Below are 15,654 nucleotides of genomic sequence, written 5' to 3' on the forward strand. Positions count from 1 at the left end.
GGGAGGGGCTCGGCGGGGAGCCCGCGCTGACGGCCCATCCCTCTCCTAGCCGAGCTGGTGGTGGACAAGGCCATGGAACTGAAGTACGTGGGGGGCGTCTATGGCGGCAACATTAAGCCTACGCCCTTCTTGTGCTTGACGCTGAAGATGCTGCAGATTCAGCCCGAAAAGGACATCATCGTGGAGTTCATTAAAAACGAGGACTTCAAGTAAGTTAGTGGTGCATTTGCTGGTTTTTCTCCTCTTTTGGTTGTTGTACTGAATGAAACGTGGATGTTCAAAACAACTAGGGACGACTCAGTGCAGGGTTTAGCTTTCAGTGGGCCCCGATAAACTTCTTGCTAGAAAGCACGTCTTTTATCTTGCTTTCAAAAGACTGCTCTCCTTGTCGCTTGGGCTGTTGGGACTGCTTGGCTTTGTGGCATTTGCTCTCTGTGATAATGCACCTCCACCTGAAGTATTTAGAACGTGGTGCATTCAGGGAACCATATTAATCTACTTTAGTATTTCTTTGGTCTCTGAGTGATAATACAGTTACTGCATGCATGCACAACCCGTACAGAGATTATATAATGTATACTTGAGCATATGTATACTTGAGTATTTGAAGGGGAAAGTCTTGATCGCTTATTCTCTTTATTTTAGCATACTGATTTTCTGCAGAAACTTACAGGAAAACCTCTTATCTAGCCGCCTATTAACTCAAGATATGTGAAACCATTTTCTTTTCAGGTATGTCCGAATGCTTGGTGCGTTGTACATGAGATTGACAGGCACTGCCATTGACTGCTACAAGTATCTTGAACCACTGTACAATGACTATCGAAAAATAAAAAGTCAGAACAGAAATGGGGGTAAGCACTCTTACTTAGTTGTGGTTTCTTAGCACCTCATAGATGACCTTTTGTTAAAAAAAACATACTGTGCTGGATAAAAGTAAATATTCTGCTTAGTAATACAAGCTTAAAAAATTGTGGCATAACCATCTTTTTTTAAACCTTACTTTTAGTTATTCATCTTTTATATAGTCTGTTGTTGGTCTTGCTAACTTGTACAAATGCCTTGCTTATTTTGCCTTCCCCAAGTGCTTGTGTTTTCTGTTGGGCACTGAAATGCTGTTCCACAAATAACCAAACAAACAGTAGTTGAATGCTTGTTCAAGCACTGTGAATCTACTGATCCTAGCTTTGCAGGATTTTTGCAAGATAGACCTGATGACTTTTCTCATTTTTGAGAATTATTTTAGAAGTCTTGTTTGTACAGACCACTTGACATAAATTGTCTGAACTGTTTCATCTCTGCTCTGGCCACTAGTGTTAATCTTATGTTTTAAATGCTATTTCTTCCCCTCAGAATTTGAACTGATGCATGTGGATGAATTTATTGATGAACTACTCCACGAGGAACGTGTATGTGATATCATTCTGCCTCGATTACAGGTTTGGAAAAGTAGATGGTTTTTGAATTCTTAACTGCATCAGATTCAGTAACTGCATTAGCTACTGGCTTGTGGCATAAACCTATAATGCAGGCCCTTCTGGCACAAGGTGCCTCCTTAGGTGCTTGTTGTTACTTGGGTTATGTAAGATAAAGTTGTAATTTCTCCTAGAAACGATATGTTCTAGAAGAAGCTGAGCAACTTGAGCCTCGTGTTAGTGCTTTGGAAGAAGATATGGATGATGTAGAGTCTAGTGAGGAGGAGGAAGAGGAAGATGAAAAGGTTGGTGAACTATTTTGAAAAGGGATGGTTAAAGCCAGTGCTGAACCACCACAGAACACTTTATGGCCTATGAGAAATATTTGAGGGTAGGCACCAGGAGGCTGCTTTGCAACTTTTACCTCCCCCTGTAACATGTTTTCATATAAGCGGCTTTTGAGAACTTGTTAGACCCTCAAGCAGTTCTCAAGCGCTCTGTGTTTGTCAAGCTTTTGTGTCTTCGGAAATTCACAAATCTGGATTTGTTCTGTGCTATTTAAACTTATTTCAGGTAAATTGTTTTATATACTTATATATGGGAGAGAACTAAAGGTGATGATGAAAGTTACGATGACCATTGTAGTTGATTCTGCTGTACTTCTTAAGAATCAACAGTTCAAGAGGTGGCCAATTTAATTTCCAGTTGGCAAACTTTGGCTGTACCACACATTTCTGAGTATGAAATACCTGAGGATGGGGAACCTTGATTGCGTGGCTTTTGTCATTTATATTAATTATTCAGAAATCCTTACTGATAGGTAAAAACCTTTATGAAACAAGACTTACAGAACCTCTCCGCCATTGTTTGCAGCTGGAGCGAGCACCCTCTCCTGACCACCGCAGAAGAGGCTACAGAGACCTTGATAAACCTCGCAGATCTCCAGCTGTACGATACAGGCGGAGCCGAAGCAGGTCTCCAAGAAGGTGACATGGCTCTCTTGAGCAGTATTTTTATCTGTTGTACTGCGGATGGCTGGAGCAAAGCATAGAAGTGAAAAGGACAGTTCAGCCAGGATCTCTTACACCTCCAAATTCCTTTAGTCCCTTTCTAAAGTACAGAGTTACAGTGCACAGCCACAATCAGCCCATCTGCCTGGTTGTCTTGTCCTTCAGTGGACTTCCCTGGCCAACTTTAGCTAAATTTGTCGATATAGTGAAGATGGTATTAAGGAGAACTGCTTTGTTATCATGTAAGCCCAAAGCTGCAGAGAAATCCTGTTAATTGTTCTTACTGGTAGTAAGCCAGGAAAAACTCATCACTAATCTCATCTGCTCACTGTATGGGCCAGTCCAGAGTGTGTACTGCCTCTTGTGCAGGAGGCAAGACACAAACTAACTGGGGACACAGGGGAGTGCAAGGGAAACCCTGGTGCTGTTGCTAGACAATATAGGAAGTGAAAAAGCTGGTTCTGCTAATGATTTTTAGCAAGTCTTCCTTTTCTCCTCCAATTACAGGCGAAGCCGCTCTCCAAAGAGAAGAAGGTAGTCTTTTATTCTATTACTTAATCTTAGAATGTGTGCATTTTTAGTATGGCTCTCTTAAAAGCTTCCTTTCTCTCAGTCCATCACCACGCCGGGAAAGGCATCGCAGCAAAAGCCCAAGACGACACCGGAGCAGATCCAGGGAGAGGCGCCACAGATCAAGATCTAAATCTCCAGGTATTTTTGTGATTTACAGATTCACTCTGGCAAGTCTTTATCAGCAGAACATCCACTGCAAGAAAAATTTGTGTCACAGTACCAAGAAGGTAGCATAGGTGCTTCACCTGGCTCATAAAAATGCTAGTTACATGAAAGCACAGCTGGAGAACTCCTTTAATAGATGCAAAATTGCCTCAAGTATGTTTTTCAGTTATTTGCCAGGAGGTTAATTTGAGTACTTAATTAAGACTAGGGTTGTTCTGGCATTATCTAGTGACATTTGGTGACTAGAAGCAGATTGCATTAGCAAAACAAAAAAGAATTTCAAGGTCTTTGGAAGTAACTGCTACTTTTTATCTCATAGGGCATCATCGTAGTCACAGACACAGAAGTCATTCCAAATCACCTGAAAGGTAAAGGCTTGGCCTGTTTCTTAAGGGTCTCTGTACTGCTGTAGGAGCTCTTACTTGTCATTTAATCTTGGGCACTGAAGGTCTTCTTACAAGGTTGGAGATAAAATATTTCATATGGTACATCCCTCAGTGTTGTAGTCAAGTCACACTATCTGTATTTGACCAGAGAACACACCACTTACTGCTATAAATCACCTTAGTCTTTTAAAACAATTACTGGTACTGTGTCATGGCTTTTTTTGTTTTGTGTTTGTTTTTTTTTCCCCCTGTTTCAGATCTAAGAAAAGCCACAAGAAGAGTCGGCGAGGGAATGAATAATAAACTAAATCTAGCACTCAGTTTAAGGACCTTGGACTGCAGTCTAATACTGTCCTATGAGCTTTATGGGACAGCTGGATATGTACTGGCTGCTTTAGCAGTCCATTTCTTCTCCTCTTGTACAAGTCTTGTTTGTTTGGGGTTTTTTAATTAAAAGAAAGCTAAGGATACTTTTTATGTAGTTAGTTACTCATCATGATGATAGAATGTGAGGACTGTTTTTAAATTGTTTTTCTCAAGGCCTGTAAAAACTAGTAAGGAGCAATAAAAAAAAGGGGGAGGTGTTGTGCTTACATGCTCATTGCTGTTTCTTTCATAATACTTTGTTTAGCCTTTTAGTTGAAGCTGGCTTCATTCTCAAATGAGGGCGTTGTTCTGACAAACAGCCACTGCATTCAGTTGCCAAAGTGAGAATATGTTTGAGTTAGTTTAGTTATAAAGACTGAAGAGCTACGAGCCTAAACCATCTCAAAACTCCAGTACAGGAAAGGAACCAAGACTGTCATTGTCCAGTGTGTTTATTAAAACCAAGAGCTAACTTAAAACCAGCTGTTACCAGTTCCTTTGTAAGATTAATTCCTAAGTCTAATGATATGCTGTTTCTGATGCTACTATCAGATAGTTTAAAAGCTTCAAGTAGTAGAAAGCACCACTTAATTAATTCTCTTCAAGCAAGAAGATACTCAGTATATTTAAAGACAGTAAACCACTACTTTGAGCATAGTTTGTGGCCTGCCTGTGACTGGGGACAGAATATGGCACGATTATGCTCAGCTCTACCTTGTCCAAATGAAGTTAGCATTCAGCAAGTCCTTCTTTTTCAAATTCAGAATATTTAAGCTCTTGCTGACAGTTCTTATCTTGGTACATTTAATTACATATCACAGGAAAGCAGTTGTGTTAAACCCCTTGTGTACCATCCCTTTATTCATAGTCTTGCTTCAGGAGCAGGGACTGTCAAGTTTATTGCCTGAATGCTGCATTTATGCCTTTAATAGTACCACATAGTGCGCAATGAGTGTTGACAAGACAAAAAGTAGTGTGCCAAGTGAATTTATGGAAGCTCCTCTTTAAAATTACGTCATAGTACAGCCTGATTTTTCTAGAGTATTTTCATATATTTTGCAAAGTTTATGAACAGAAAAAGAAGGCATATTATTCCTTCAAATCAAGTATTTTACAAGACAGACACACTGGCTGTGAAGAACACATGCAGTGGCATCACCACGGAGAAAAAAAGGTATGCTGATTTTATGCCTCGTTAAAGCTGCTCATCTTTCATCTCTTCTTTAAGATACCTAAAGCTGTTTTTATTACTCTGGTTTCCTAATTACAGTTAAATGCAAGCATGTATACAAACAGGGAAGAGGAAGAAGTCTTACGTCCTTTTTTTCAGTTTTATTTTTCTTTTAAAAAGTTTTTTGGCACTACATAGTTCTGTAAAGAATAGAAGTGACAAATTTTTAAACACATGAAATCCCCTTCTAATTTTATTTTTTTAGAACAATATATATAAAGTCTGAAGCAACCAAAGTATGAATACAGCTAATAGAAAATAAAGAACTTAATTTTAAAAATTCTCTCTCTTTACAGTTTATCAAGATAAAACAAAACACAATTCCCCTTAAAAATAGGGTAATAAAATAGATGAAATTTGTATCACTCAGTTTTGTGATACTAGTAAAAACTATAGTTCATATCTATGTACAAATGATACAGTTTAAAAACAGTCTTAAATAATCTTGTATCTAAACATGTTGCATTAAGATTTTAAATCAGAACCTGAATTTTTTTCCTCCCCCCACCCACCCACAATCCCATTAAATTTCACTTTTTCTGTTGAATGTAATTCAGATTCAAGTGTGGGTGTCCTTGAGACAGAAGCGAGAACCGCTGGTTACTCTGCATCAGTGGACCAGCTAAAAGAAAATGGATTACAATTACTTCAGCAAATTAAGTATATTTAACAGTGCTTGGCTATATTCAGTGTATTAATCTTACTTAGAAATAAAGCCATTTACTAGACTGACACAAATGCTATCTGTACAACACATTTAATGGGGCAATGCAGTATTACTTTAATCCTATCTCAAAAATCCCCTCAGAATCATTAATACATCACTTTGTTGCATTACTTTAGTTATTTAACAAAAAAAATTTCAGGATTTTTAAATATGGGTCTCACTTGGAAACCTCACTACAGCCAATAGATTAGATTTTGAAAAAAGGATTTGGTGCCAGTATCTCTCATTTTATACTCAGCAACATGGTAACTGCAAAGCCTCTAAGTGAAATTTGGGCATAGTTTTTCTCTTAGTGGAGCCAAAGGTCTTTTTCCTACAGCCTTTCCCAATCCTGCCAGATGAACACCTTTACCATTCACTACCATCCTAAAGAGTTTGAAGTCAGTCCTTCAAAGTACCCTGAATAACTGACCCTGATCTAACTTTGAAGTAGTGCTGCTTTGACTGCAGACAGGTTGGACTAGCTAACCTCCAGATGGCCCTTCCAACCTGCATTATTCTAGGGTCTTGCAAGTTTTTATTTATGTAAGTCATTCTGCAAGGCAAGGTACAAAAGCCAAATAAAATTAATTAGGACATGGGCAAATCATCTTAACCTCTACTGAAGCAGAGCTGGCTCCATGGTGAGAGCAGCAGTGAAGGAGAAAGAGGCTAGAAGTGCAACAGACTGCAAACTGGCTCAGATTTCAGAATGTGATTTAACCCCTTCCCTCCCACTTTTCATCCATCCATACAGGAAGCTGAAGCGTTGATTTGACTCTTGGTTTCATTATGGTTCCAGGGAGCCTAGCAAGTGAAATGTGATTCCTTGGCTTTTAAAGCCTTTGAGACAGTAAAGAGACATGTTGCATGAGCTTTTGATTCATATACTAGTTCTAGTACCTTGAGGGTAGAAAGGTTTGTTCGGTGGATAGCTGGCATTTCCCTGCTGCATGTAGTTCTGAGGCATATTGTAAGGCCACGCTCCTCGGAGGAGAGGAAAATGGGTAGGGGTCCCATGGTCCCAAGGGACAGAAGGAGGGTTCATTTTACCAAACTGTCCTTGGAAACCCTGATCTATTTTTCAATTGAAAGGGAAAAGCACATTGCAAGTTGAAATAATTAAACAGTAAGTCACAAATACAATTTACATCTTAAATAACAGTTTTCAGGGGACAGTGCGATTAGTCTGATGTGCTACTCATTTTTTTTTTTTTAAATATACATCAATAAAAATTACCACCTAAATTACTTCATTATTCACTATAATAGAATTTATTGTGGAGGAAGAGAGAGGATGAATCAGTATTAAAATCAAGACCTACAATTTCATTACTGCTATGTCATTCTCATGATGAAAAAATACAAGGTCTGAACAAGCGTTACTAATATCTGATCCCACACAGATATTCACTATCACTGACATAGCTGTGACATGAAAGCTATTATTCTATGGCAAGAAATAATTCTCAGAAGATGTAAACTGGAATTTCACTAATACCTCTATGCTTAAGAAACTTGATACACGGATCATTGGACCAACTTAAAATTGATTTTTAGAGAGAAAAATAAAAGCTTTTGAAATAAGTACAGAAATTGTAAGCTATTCCATTTGTAAATCTAGTATTACTGCAGCATTAAGGATGAGAAATCAAGCATCCAACGAGGCAGAACACACAACAGTTGATGCCAAATGCTGTATTACTAATTCTGCTCTTTTTGTTCATAGCTCTCAATTTTATAAGACACAGCAATGCCTGCTAATTTGAAAACTTGATCAATGTACATTTAAAAATAAATAAATAAATTTAAGCAACTATCATTCTCAGTATATTAGTTCCCCTTCAGGCTCATCATTAAAAAAATTTGCAGACAGACTTTCATTAAATAAAAGCAAGCTACATGTTTAAAAAGGACAGTAACTTTTATACAATACAACATGAAGCATGGTGCTGGAGTAAGCATGAAAAAAAAGCTGTCTGTCTGAAACTTCTAATGATCCTAATTCTGATGAATTGTCTACTGAAAAGAAAGTAAAGTCACTCCTTCCAACTCAAGGTTACGTGAGGCAAGACAAAGTTTCCATGAACTTACTGTTACCCAGTTGTCCGAAGCAAGCAAGAAAGCAGGCTTCAAATAGAGAGCAGACAGCTCGTCTCTACTATGTGCCTACCCAGTGACTCTACCTGAGTGGCATGCAAGCCAAAAAGGAAACAAAACTGATTAAAATAGGAAAAGGAAAAACACCAGGACTGGGAGCTAGGAAAAGGAGTGTGATGAGATTGGAAACACGGAAGTTGAGGGAAGCAGGGAAAAAAAATACTGTGACTGACAGCACAAAGAAAACTGGGAAACCTTCTGTGCAGGCACGATGAGAGTGGAAGCAAGCAAACTGAGATAGAGCAAAAGGAAAAAAGACTAAAGACACGGACTGACTGATTACATGATAAGAAACAGGACTCATTAAGAGAAAATGAAGCAGAAACTAGGATTTGGGGAGCTTGTCTGAAAGAAGGCAGCTACCTGGGTAAGAAGGCTTGGATTGGAAGGAGCTGCTTGAGAAAAAGTCAGAGCTGAGGTCGACATGGAGGAGGGGACAGACAAGCCTGGACAGAGAATCAGAAGATTCAAGATCAGAAATGGAGAGGTGGGGACAAAACACCCTTGAAGGCCCAGAAAGCACACTGGTAGCAGTTTCTGTATCCTCTAAAATACATTCCCCACAAAGCTCTGAATAGAAAAACATGCACCTCCAGCATCTCAACAAGTATCTGAAACTCGCTGGTGAACTATACCTCATCCAACACTGTTGGCTCAGCTGAAAATCTACTGTTGCTGTCAATCACCTTACTAGTGTAGAGAAAGGCTGTGCAGGAGATGTAAAATTTCCATTTCATGATGAACAACTGCATCAGTATATTCTACGATGGATATAGTTTTTTAAACAAAGGAGGAGTTACACACTCAGAATAAATCAAAATACCATTATCATGATTTAAAAGAGCACAGGTAAAATTTAGGGGCTTATTATTATTAATGCAGCACTTTACGTTGCACAGAAAACTGTATAGGCTTTAATTACTATATATTGTTTTTCTCAGCCTCAAACATACAAATGTACTTGGCTTTGGTATTACGCAAAAGGCTGTTGCCTGCTTGTCACAGAGAAAATCTGTATGAAGTATTTTCCGGAAACGACATTGAGATTAAGGAAGTTAAATGTGGCTGGATAAACTGTAGGAAAAAAGAATGCATAAGGTATGTCATATTGCACTAAATGCAAGAAGGCAATATTCAACATGCACAACCATAATTCTGCCAGTCTCTAAGTTTATAGTTGCAGTCTCAGCATTCAGCTAATAAACTACATAACAACATAAAAGGAAACTGTATTTGTAAGCATATTTACAGAAATGTGCTTTAGACTCAAAACAATTATTAGAACATTTCTCAGTTGAATGCATGATTTCTCATCTGTTGCACAGCCATTAATGGCAGACAGTACCAATGCCTAGAAGTTACAATGATCCAACTTGCCTCATTTTTTCCCTATGAAGATGTTAAGACAGTGAAGGTAATGACTTAGTTTCTTAAGCATCGTATTTTTAATATAAAACAAGTTATTACTTAGCTGTCTCTGTAACACTTAACATTTGTACACAAAGTGCGAGAGGTTTGATACAACAGAGAAGAGTTACCTGAATTCCCCACAGTGCCATTGTTCACCAGTGAGTTTGGAGTCACAGGACTGTGCCAGTGTCCCTCATGAGAAGTGCTGGGGATTCCCATAGGCCTGGCAGCAGGCTGTGCAAAGATGATACTGGGATCATTCAAGCTTACACTGCTCTGGTTATTTGTGGTGCTGCTGCCGCCAGATCTCATAGAAAATGGAACATTTGTAGAATGAGGAGGGTTACCCGGTGCAGAGTGAATAACGGGCCCATGAATAGGCCAAGAAGTGTTGGGAAGCTGAATTTGGTGGTGATGGTGCATCTGAAGTAGTCCCAGGTTATGCAAGGTGGAATACTGACCTGGGGGAGATTGGGGAAAGTTAAACAAAGGCAGCTGGACCTGATGGGGTGGCTGTGCACCCTGCTGTGGTTGCGGAACGTGCTTAGACTGGGATATTGGTTGTGGCTGAGTCTGGTTAATGGAGGCTGGCTGAGAGGAATTCTGTGTAAATTGTTGAGGTTGTGGAGAGTAAGATGACTGATGCGAATCAGACTGGAGGGGAAAAAAAAGGATGTATTTTGGATTAGTTCACTAGCTATTTAATAGTGTTTTTCTTTAAAAAGCACCCACTATATTAGACTATTCATAAGAAAGGCAAAGCACTCCCCAGCAACACCCCAAATATTATGCCCAAGTTCTTGCTGGTTTAAATAAGCGCAGTTTGACACTGATTTTCACCACCAGATGACTTGGCCTGTTAATGTGGCACATCCCACCATCAGAAACATCATTTTGAGTAAACATTAGCCCCAAGTTCTTCATCAGACTCCTCTGACATGTTTCTGATTTTTAATCAGTGTCTTCCCCACCCTACTTATTTACAGCCCAGAATTTCATTTACTAATTATTTTAATTCTAAATAGAGTGGTTCTTATTGCTACAGGCACTTTTTAAAGGAATTCCAAAGTAAGCTCCTAATATTTCTTTAGTCTTTGTTTAAGCTGTTAAACAAGAAATTGAAACCCAAAAACCCAGTTTCAACCTCCATATCCTGATGTTAGGCCATGGCTGAAGGAACAAAAATAGCAATTATTACAGCCTTTGCAGAGCTCTTACAAAGATTTCCCTTTCACCAGCAACAGAAACAGGCACAAGCCTATATAATCTGTTTGATACAGCAACTAAGCAGAGAAGCACTTCAAGAACTGGAGTGGCTGGGAAAAAAAAAAAAGAGTTCCCCAGTTTATCTGCCAAAATTAATTACCATTATCTGGATTAACTAATCTGGTTTTAAGCACTGAGACAATGGCATAAGATAGGTACCTCCAAAGAGAAATTCAAATGACAGATAGATACCTAAACGAGAGATGATCACCTGAATCTCAGATCTCAATCTCCCCCTGGAGGTGCTTGTCTCCCTCCATAGACTACAGCAGACGGCTAAGCTCCAAGTAATTTAGCTGCTGTCAAACATCTTAAGTTAAAGGTCTCTGCAGCTTGTCACTAGCCATGACTGCTCGCCTGCCTGTTTAAATTGGCAGTCACTTCAATAACCAGAGGTCTGCAGGACTTCCCCATGCCAACCTTTCAGAGCATTCCTTATAGCAGCATGGTGTGTGTCTTTGCCTGGGCAAAAGCTGAAGCCCAGATGCTGCGATTGCTCCCAGCTGCTCTCCCAACTGTTCCTGTATGAGTGCCTCCTATGCCTTTCTATCCAACCAGGAAGAGAGGGTGAAACCCAGGATTTGAAAGACAATTACTAGTTTAACAGTTTAAACATTATAAAACTAGAGCACATGCACTGACTACAGCCTTCCTGCAAACACTAAACCACCACAAGCATGCACTGGACATGCCAGCAGCAGAAGAGGAGAAATGTTAAGCTCCAGCCTCTCAGTCCTGCTTTTCCTTTTCTCTCCTTCTTGCTCCACTAACAATTCCCCCTCCACGTTATCCTCAAACAATCCCTGGACAGCACATATTCACCAAGACATCCTGGTCAAACAACGATGCAACACACACACAGAGTCTATAACATCCAGATGACACAAGACTGTGCACATGCAGTAGGTCCAGTGTGCACGATGTGCCTGACTGTGTGTGCACCCACACATCCAGGTTCAATTTCCCAAGAGAAATACAAGGCTTCTAAAATGATACTCCTGTGTCATGTGATAGCATGGTGGCAGTTCATCCCTTCACTTAGATTAGGGCTGTATCAGTCCTTCCTTAACAGCATATTATTATAGTAAAAATGTCGTCACAAAGTCTCTATTTCTGGCACAAATATTGCAATAAATGCTTGCTGATCAATTAGGAAATACTCTGTACCTGAAGTAGTAAACTGAACAAAGAGCATTAAGTGATCAGCAGCCCTGATTACTGTGTTTGCTCACTTGCCAGCTTCATTAGCAGGCACATGTTTCTCAGACTAATAGCTTAAAATTAACCAATTTCTGCTGTATTCTGTACTCCAAAAATGTATTTTATCTAGCCCTGTAGAGACTTGAACAAATTCTAAAAGAAAACTAGCAAAAATTTCCCCATTGTTCTGTTTGTGCTTCTAATGTGCTCTGGCAGACTTTTTCCCTGTGTATCACATCTGAATTGAAGTATGATTCATCCATGTTCCCTGCCTGTTCATGACACTCCCTTAAGACAGTTCCCTTAGACCACAGAGAATCATGATAGTCACAAATCTAAGTCTCCAGCATGTTAATGATGAGCTATGCTTTACTTCCTTTAGTAACTCCACAACATTCTCAGAATAACTAAGCACAAGACTTCAAAAGGCATCCCAGCTTAAATTTCAAAGATAGCTTGCAATTCTGAAAGGCCAACTTCACGATCTCATATGAAATTTGACTATGTAGTTTCCACACTGAAAGACCATAAATGCTCTCCAAGAGATACTATATTATAAATGAAAAGTTTCATTAACTGGCAGAGAGCAATGATGTCATTATGAAGTCCAGAATCTGTTGAGAAAAAACTGAGCAGACCTGTTCCTAGCATGGCCCAGGATCACTACTTTGCTATAGCTTACTTAAGTTCAATACTATAGCTAATTGGAACTTACACATTCTGATGACTGTCTAGTGCGCAAGGGTCGTTCCACTTGCTGCTGACTCACAGCCACTAGCTGTGAATTTACCATGCTTCGGACCAACTGGGCGCCTAATCAAGGAACAAAAATGTTAATAAGAAACACAAGGTTACAGATGACAGAATAATGAACATAGAACTGGGAGTCAGCAATACCTTAACTCTCATGTGACACGCAGTAGGTAAATCACTTTAACCTCTCCTTGCCTTTAAGTGGAAAGTTTTCCCTATGCTGGCAACAGCCAACATTAATAGCAGCTAATTCTGACTAATACAAATTCTAGCATGAACAAAGCTCACTTTGCTAACAGCTGTGAGTGCTACTTTATACGGGTTTCCACACTATTGCTGTAAGCAGTGGAGTCTTCAGTAGCAATGGCAACAGCAGAAAGTTTTGGGTAAAGGAAGAAAAAAAAAAAGGGGGGGTAGTATGGGACATCAGAATACAGAAAAGCTGCAAGGTTCTCTCTAAAGTTCATTTATGATTGCTTTCCCTGCTTTTTCAAGTACCACAGGCACCTAAGGGCCTAATTTGAATGGGTTTGCAATTTGACTTGTCTCTAATTACTAACAGTAATTTGGAAGCTGAATCTAGCTTCCTAATGTATCTGTATGCTTTTGGAAATGTTACTTTAAGACCACTGATTTTTGGTGAAAATACATTTACTTACCTCTCACAGATGATGGAGGGTTAGCTAACATTTGAGAAACATTTGGAAGAGGAAATGCATTCAGTTATCATTATTATTACTACTCCTAAACACACCCACTGTGAGTGGAAGACAAATAATGCAATACCCTGAAACACAATATACTTACTGCTGAATACATTTTACCACCCATGCAAAGACTGTACTTCAGGAGGCATTACTCTACTTGAAGAATAGCAACACTTACACTAAAAGCTGTATTTGCAATGACTGAAATCATCAGTTGCAGAAATTTAAGATAATTACCAGGTCTGCATAGAAACCTAGAAAGAAGGAATCTCAGAACTTTCAAATTGTCCTAACACCACATTAACTAACTTACCTGGCATGCTATTATTTCTCTGTCGGGTTTGTTTGAATTCAGGACAATCTCTTCTAACATGACCTACATCCCCACAGATGAAACACCTTTTCTCTCTTGTTTCTCTATCATCTTCTTTCACTTCTTTTTCATCATCTTTCTCATTCTCCTTTTTCTTCAACCTGAATAGTAATTTTTATTAGCAATATCACAAAACCACACACACACACACAAAATCTCTGTAGAGTTGTTATATTGGTATGTTCAAAGGAAATGGTTACATAACCAACAGCTGTACCAGAATACAAGCATCTTAGGAATCCCAGAAAAACACTTTCAGAATCTGGGTTGGTTAACAACCTGTTTGCACAAACTTAACGAACTTAGAAGCTCCCCAGAATTGTCCAGAAGCTATCTGCCTATTAGTGCAGAACTATACCTGCAGTTAAGTAGGCTTAGCCTGCCAGTTAGTTTGGTAGTAGTTCTATGCAACAATCCCACTGAGTCAGAATATATGCAGTAAGTTAGCTCTATCTTGTAAATATAACCTCCCCCTGACTAGAGATGGCATATTTCTCTGTAAGAGTGTATTAGCACCCTGAGCTAATCACCCAGTGACAGAAAGCACTGAGGCTCTTTCAAACACTCAGTAGTAATACAACAAACAGGAGAAGAACCAGTGATCAGGAACCAAGACAAGAAATTAAGGTCTTTTTCCACATGATACCTGTAGGACTGTTAAATATTAACACTATTTTGTGAGCAGTATATACAATTTGAGAGAGATTCTGTGTGGCTGTGCTGTAGCAGCAGCTTGTGCTAAAAGCAGATCAAAACCTCTCTTCCTGAGGCAGATGTAGGGGAAGAGGTGATACAATTCAATGTGCTAGTGGTTCTGAAGAATATGTTAAGGGAGCAGCTGAAAGAAACAGTCAACCCGTGACCTTAGGGCCCCAGTCGACCTTCATGTATCTTGAACTCTGCCGACTGAACAGAAAGCTGTAAATATGGACTTGTAGCAGGAAGAAACCAAGAATCTTTTGAAGAATTATGGAGCATGCAACTGAACATAAGGAGTAAATAAAAAAGCCCAGGTTTTAATCTGCATTTTAAGGGCTTCAACAGGTTTTAGGAGAGGTCAGACAACCTACACTGAGTGGGGTCATTAAAAATCCAAAGACGTAAAAATGCAAGGAGTGTATATGCTCTGTTGATTCCTGCTAAACTCTCTTTGGAGACATTGACCTGCATGTACTAGGGACTACTTTTGCAGAAGTACTGGATCCAAAACTCCTAAGTGCAATTGATGTACAAGTGCAAGATCGCCAAGTGACTGCACTGGTATGATGTTACAGAAATGCACCTTAACTATGTACATTTTAACTACCCCTAGACTTTAATAAATTAACTTTTACCTGCCTTGCAGAGGTACGTTATCAGATCTACAGAACAATTCAAATTCAACACTGTCTTCCAAACATGATCACTACAGGAAATCCATTTTAATACATTACAAATTGTGCAGTCAAGTAATATGGTCTCCATCTGAATGTTTACACTATGAAAAGATAATTTAGTGATCTGAATTTTAAGGTAAGCTGTAACTACAGATAGGTCATGAAAAAAAAGTCTCAACATATTATAGACTGTTGATTTTAAGAGTGTTTATGCAAGCACAGACAGAGTAAGATTTAAAGCGATGACCAGAAATAGTCTAAGAAAAGCAAAAACAGGATGGGAAGTTGAGGATCAAATATGAAGCTTTGATTTTCTCTGGAATTCAGTATAGTCTTCATTTACATGAAAATTTCAAATATCCAAATCTCTCCTGATCTAATTTCAAGGGTTTTACATTAGCTTCATATATTACTTACCTCCTCCTCTTTGGACAGTCTTTCATGTAGTGACCAATTTTTCCACAGACACGACAACATCTGTCATTGGGTGCCAATTCCCCATCTGTCAGCACTTTTGAGTCAAAAAAGTATTCCTATCAAAAAATACATCAGACAGA

General features: G+C 39.1%; 2 protein-coding genes across 2 annotated transcripts in view; one reads left to right on the top strand and one right to left on the bottom strand.

Moving 5' to 3' along the window:
- Positions 1–4,125, top strand: part of PRPF38A (pre-mRNA processing factor 38A) — a 4,330-nt gene extending 205 nt beyond the window's left edge. Inside the window, exons 2-10 of the mRNA XM_010288349.1 lie at positions 50–209; positions 733–854; positions 1,354–1,439; positions 1,610–1,720; positions 2,289–2,401; positions 2,933–2,959; positions 3,039–3,136; positions 3,483–3,531; positions 3,807–4,125. Coding sequence (XP_010286651.1) covers positions 50–209; positions 733–854; positions 1,354–1,439; positions 1,610–1,720; positions 2,289–2,401; positions 2,933–2,959; positions 3,039–3,136; positions 3,483–3,531; positions 3,807–3,849 — 809 coding nt within the window. The 3' untranslated portion in view covers positions 3,850–4,125. The remainder of the gene's footprint in view (positions 1–49; positions 210–732; positions 855–1,353; positions 1,440–1,609; positions 1,721–2,288; positions 2,402–2,932; positions 2,960–3,038; positions 3,137–3,482; positions 3,532–3,806) is intronic.
- A 1,107-nt stretch (positions 4,126–5,232) lies between these two features.
- The window catches only part of ZCCHC11 (zinc finger, CCHC domain containing 11), a 40,989-nt gene continuing 30,567 nt past the window's right edge, over positions 5,233–15,654 (bottom strand). Inside the window, exons 24-30 of the mRNA XM_010288359.1 lie at positions 15,519–15,630; positions 13,662–13,838; positions 12,604–12,701; positions 9,747–10,076; positions 9,551–9,698; positions 6,756–6,929; positions 5,233–5,768 (exon numbers count right to left, since the gene is read on the bottom strand). Coding sequence (XP_010286661.1) covers positions 5,677–5,768; positions 6,756–6,929; positions 9,551–9,698; positions 9,747–10,076; positions 12,604–12,701; positions 13,662–13,838; positions 15,519–15,630 — 1,131 coding nt within the window. The 3' untranslated portion in view covers positions 5,233–5,676. The remainder of the gene's footprint in view (positions 5,769–6,755; positions 6,930–9,550; positions 9,699–9,746; positions 10,077–12,603; positions 12,702–13,661; positions 13,839–15,518; positions 15,631–15,654) is intronic.

Source organism: Phaethon lepturus, unplaced genomic scaffold, assembly GCF_000687285.1.
Source record: "Phaethon lepturus isolate BGI_N335 unplaced genomic scaffold, ASM68728v1 scaffold19870, whole genome shotgun sequence".
NCBI classification, from domain to species: Eukaryota; Metazoa; Chordata; class Aves; order Phaethontiformes; family Phaethontidae; genus Phaethon; species Phaethon lepturus.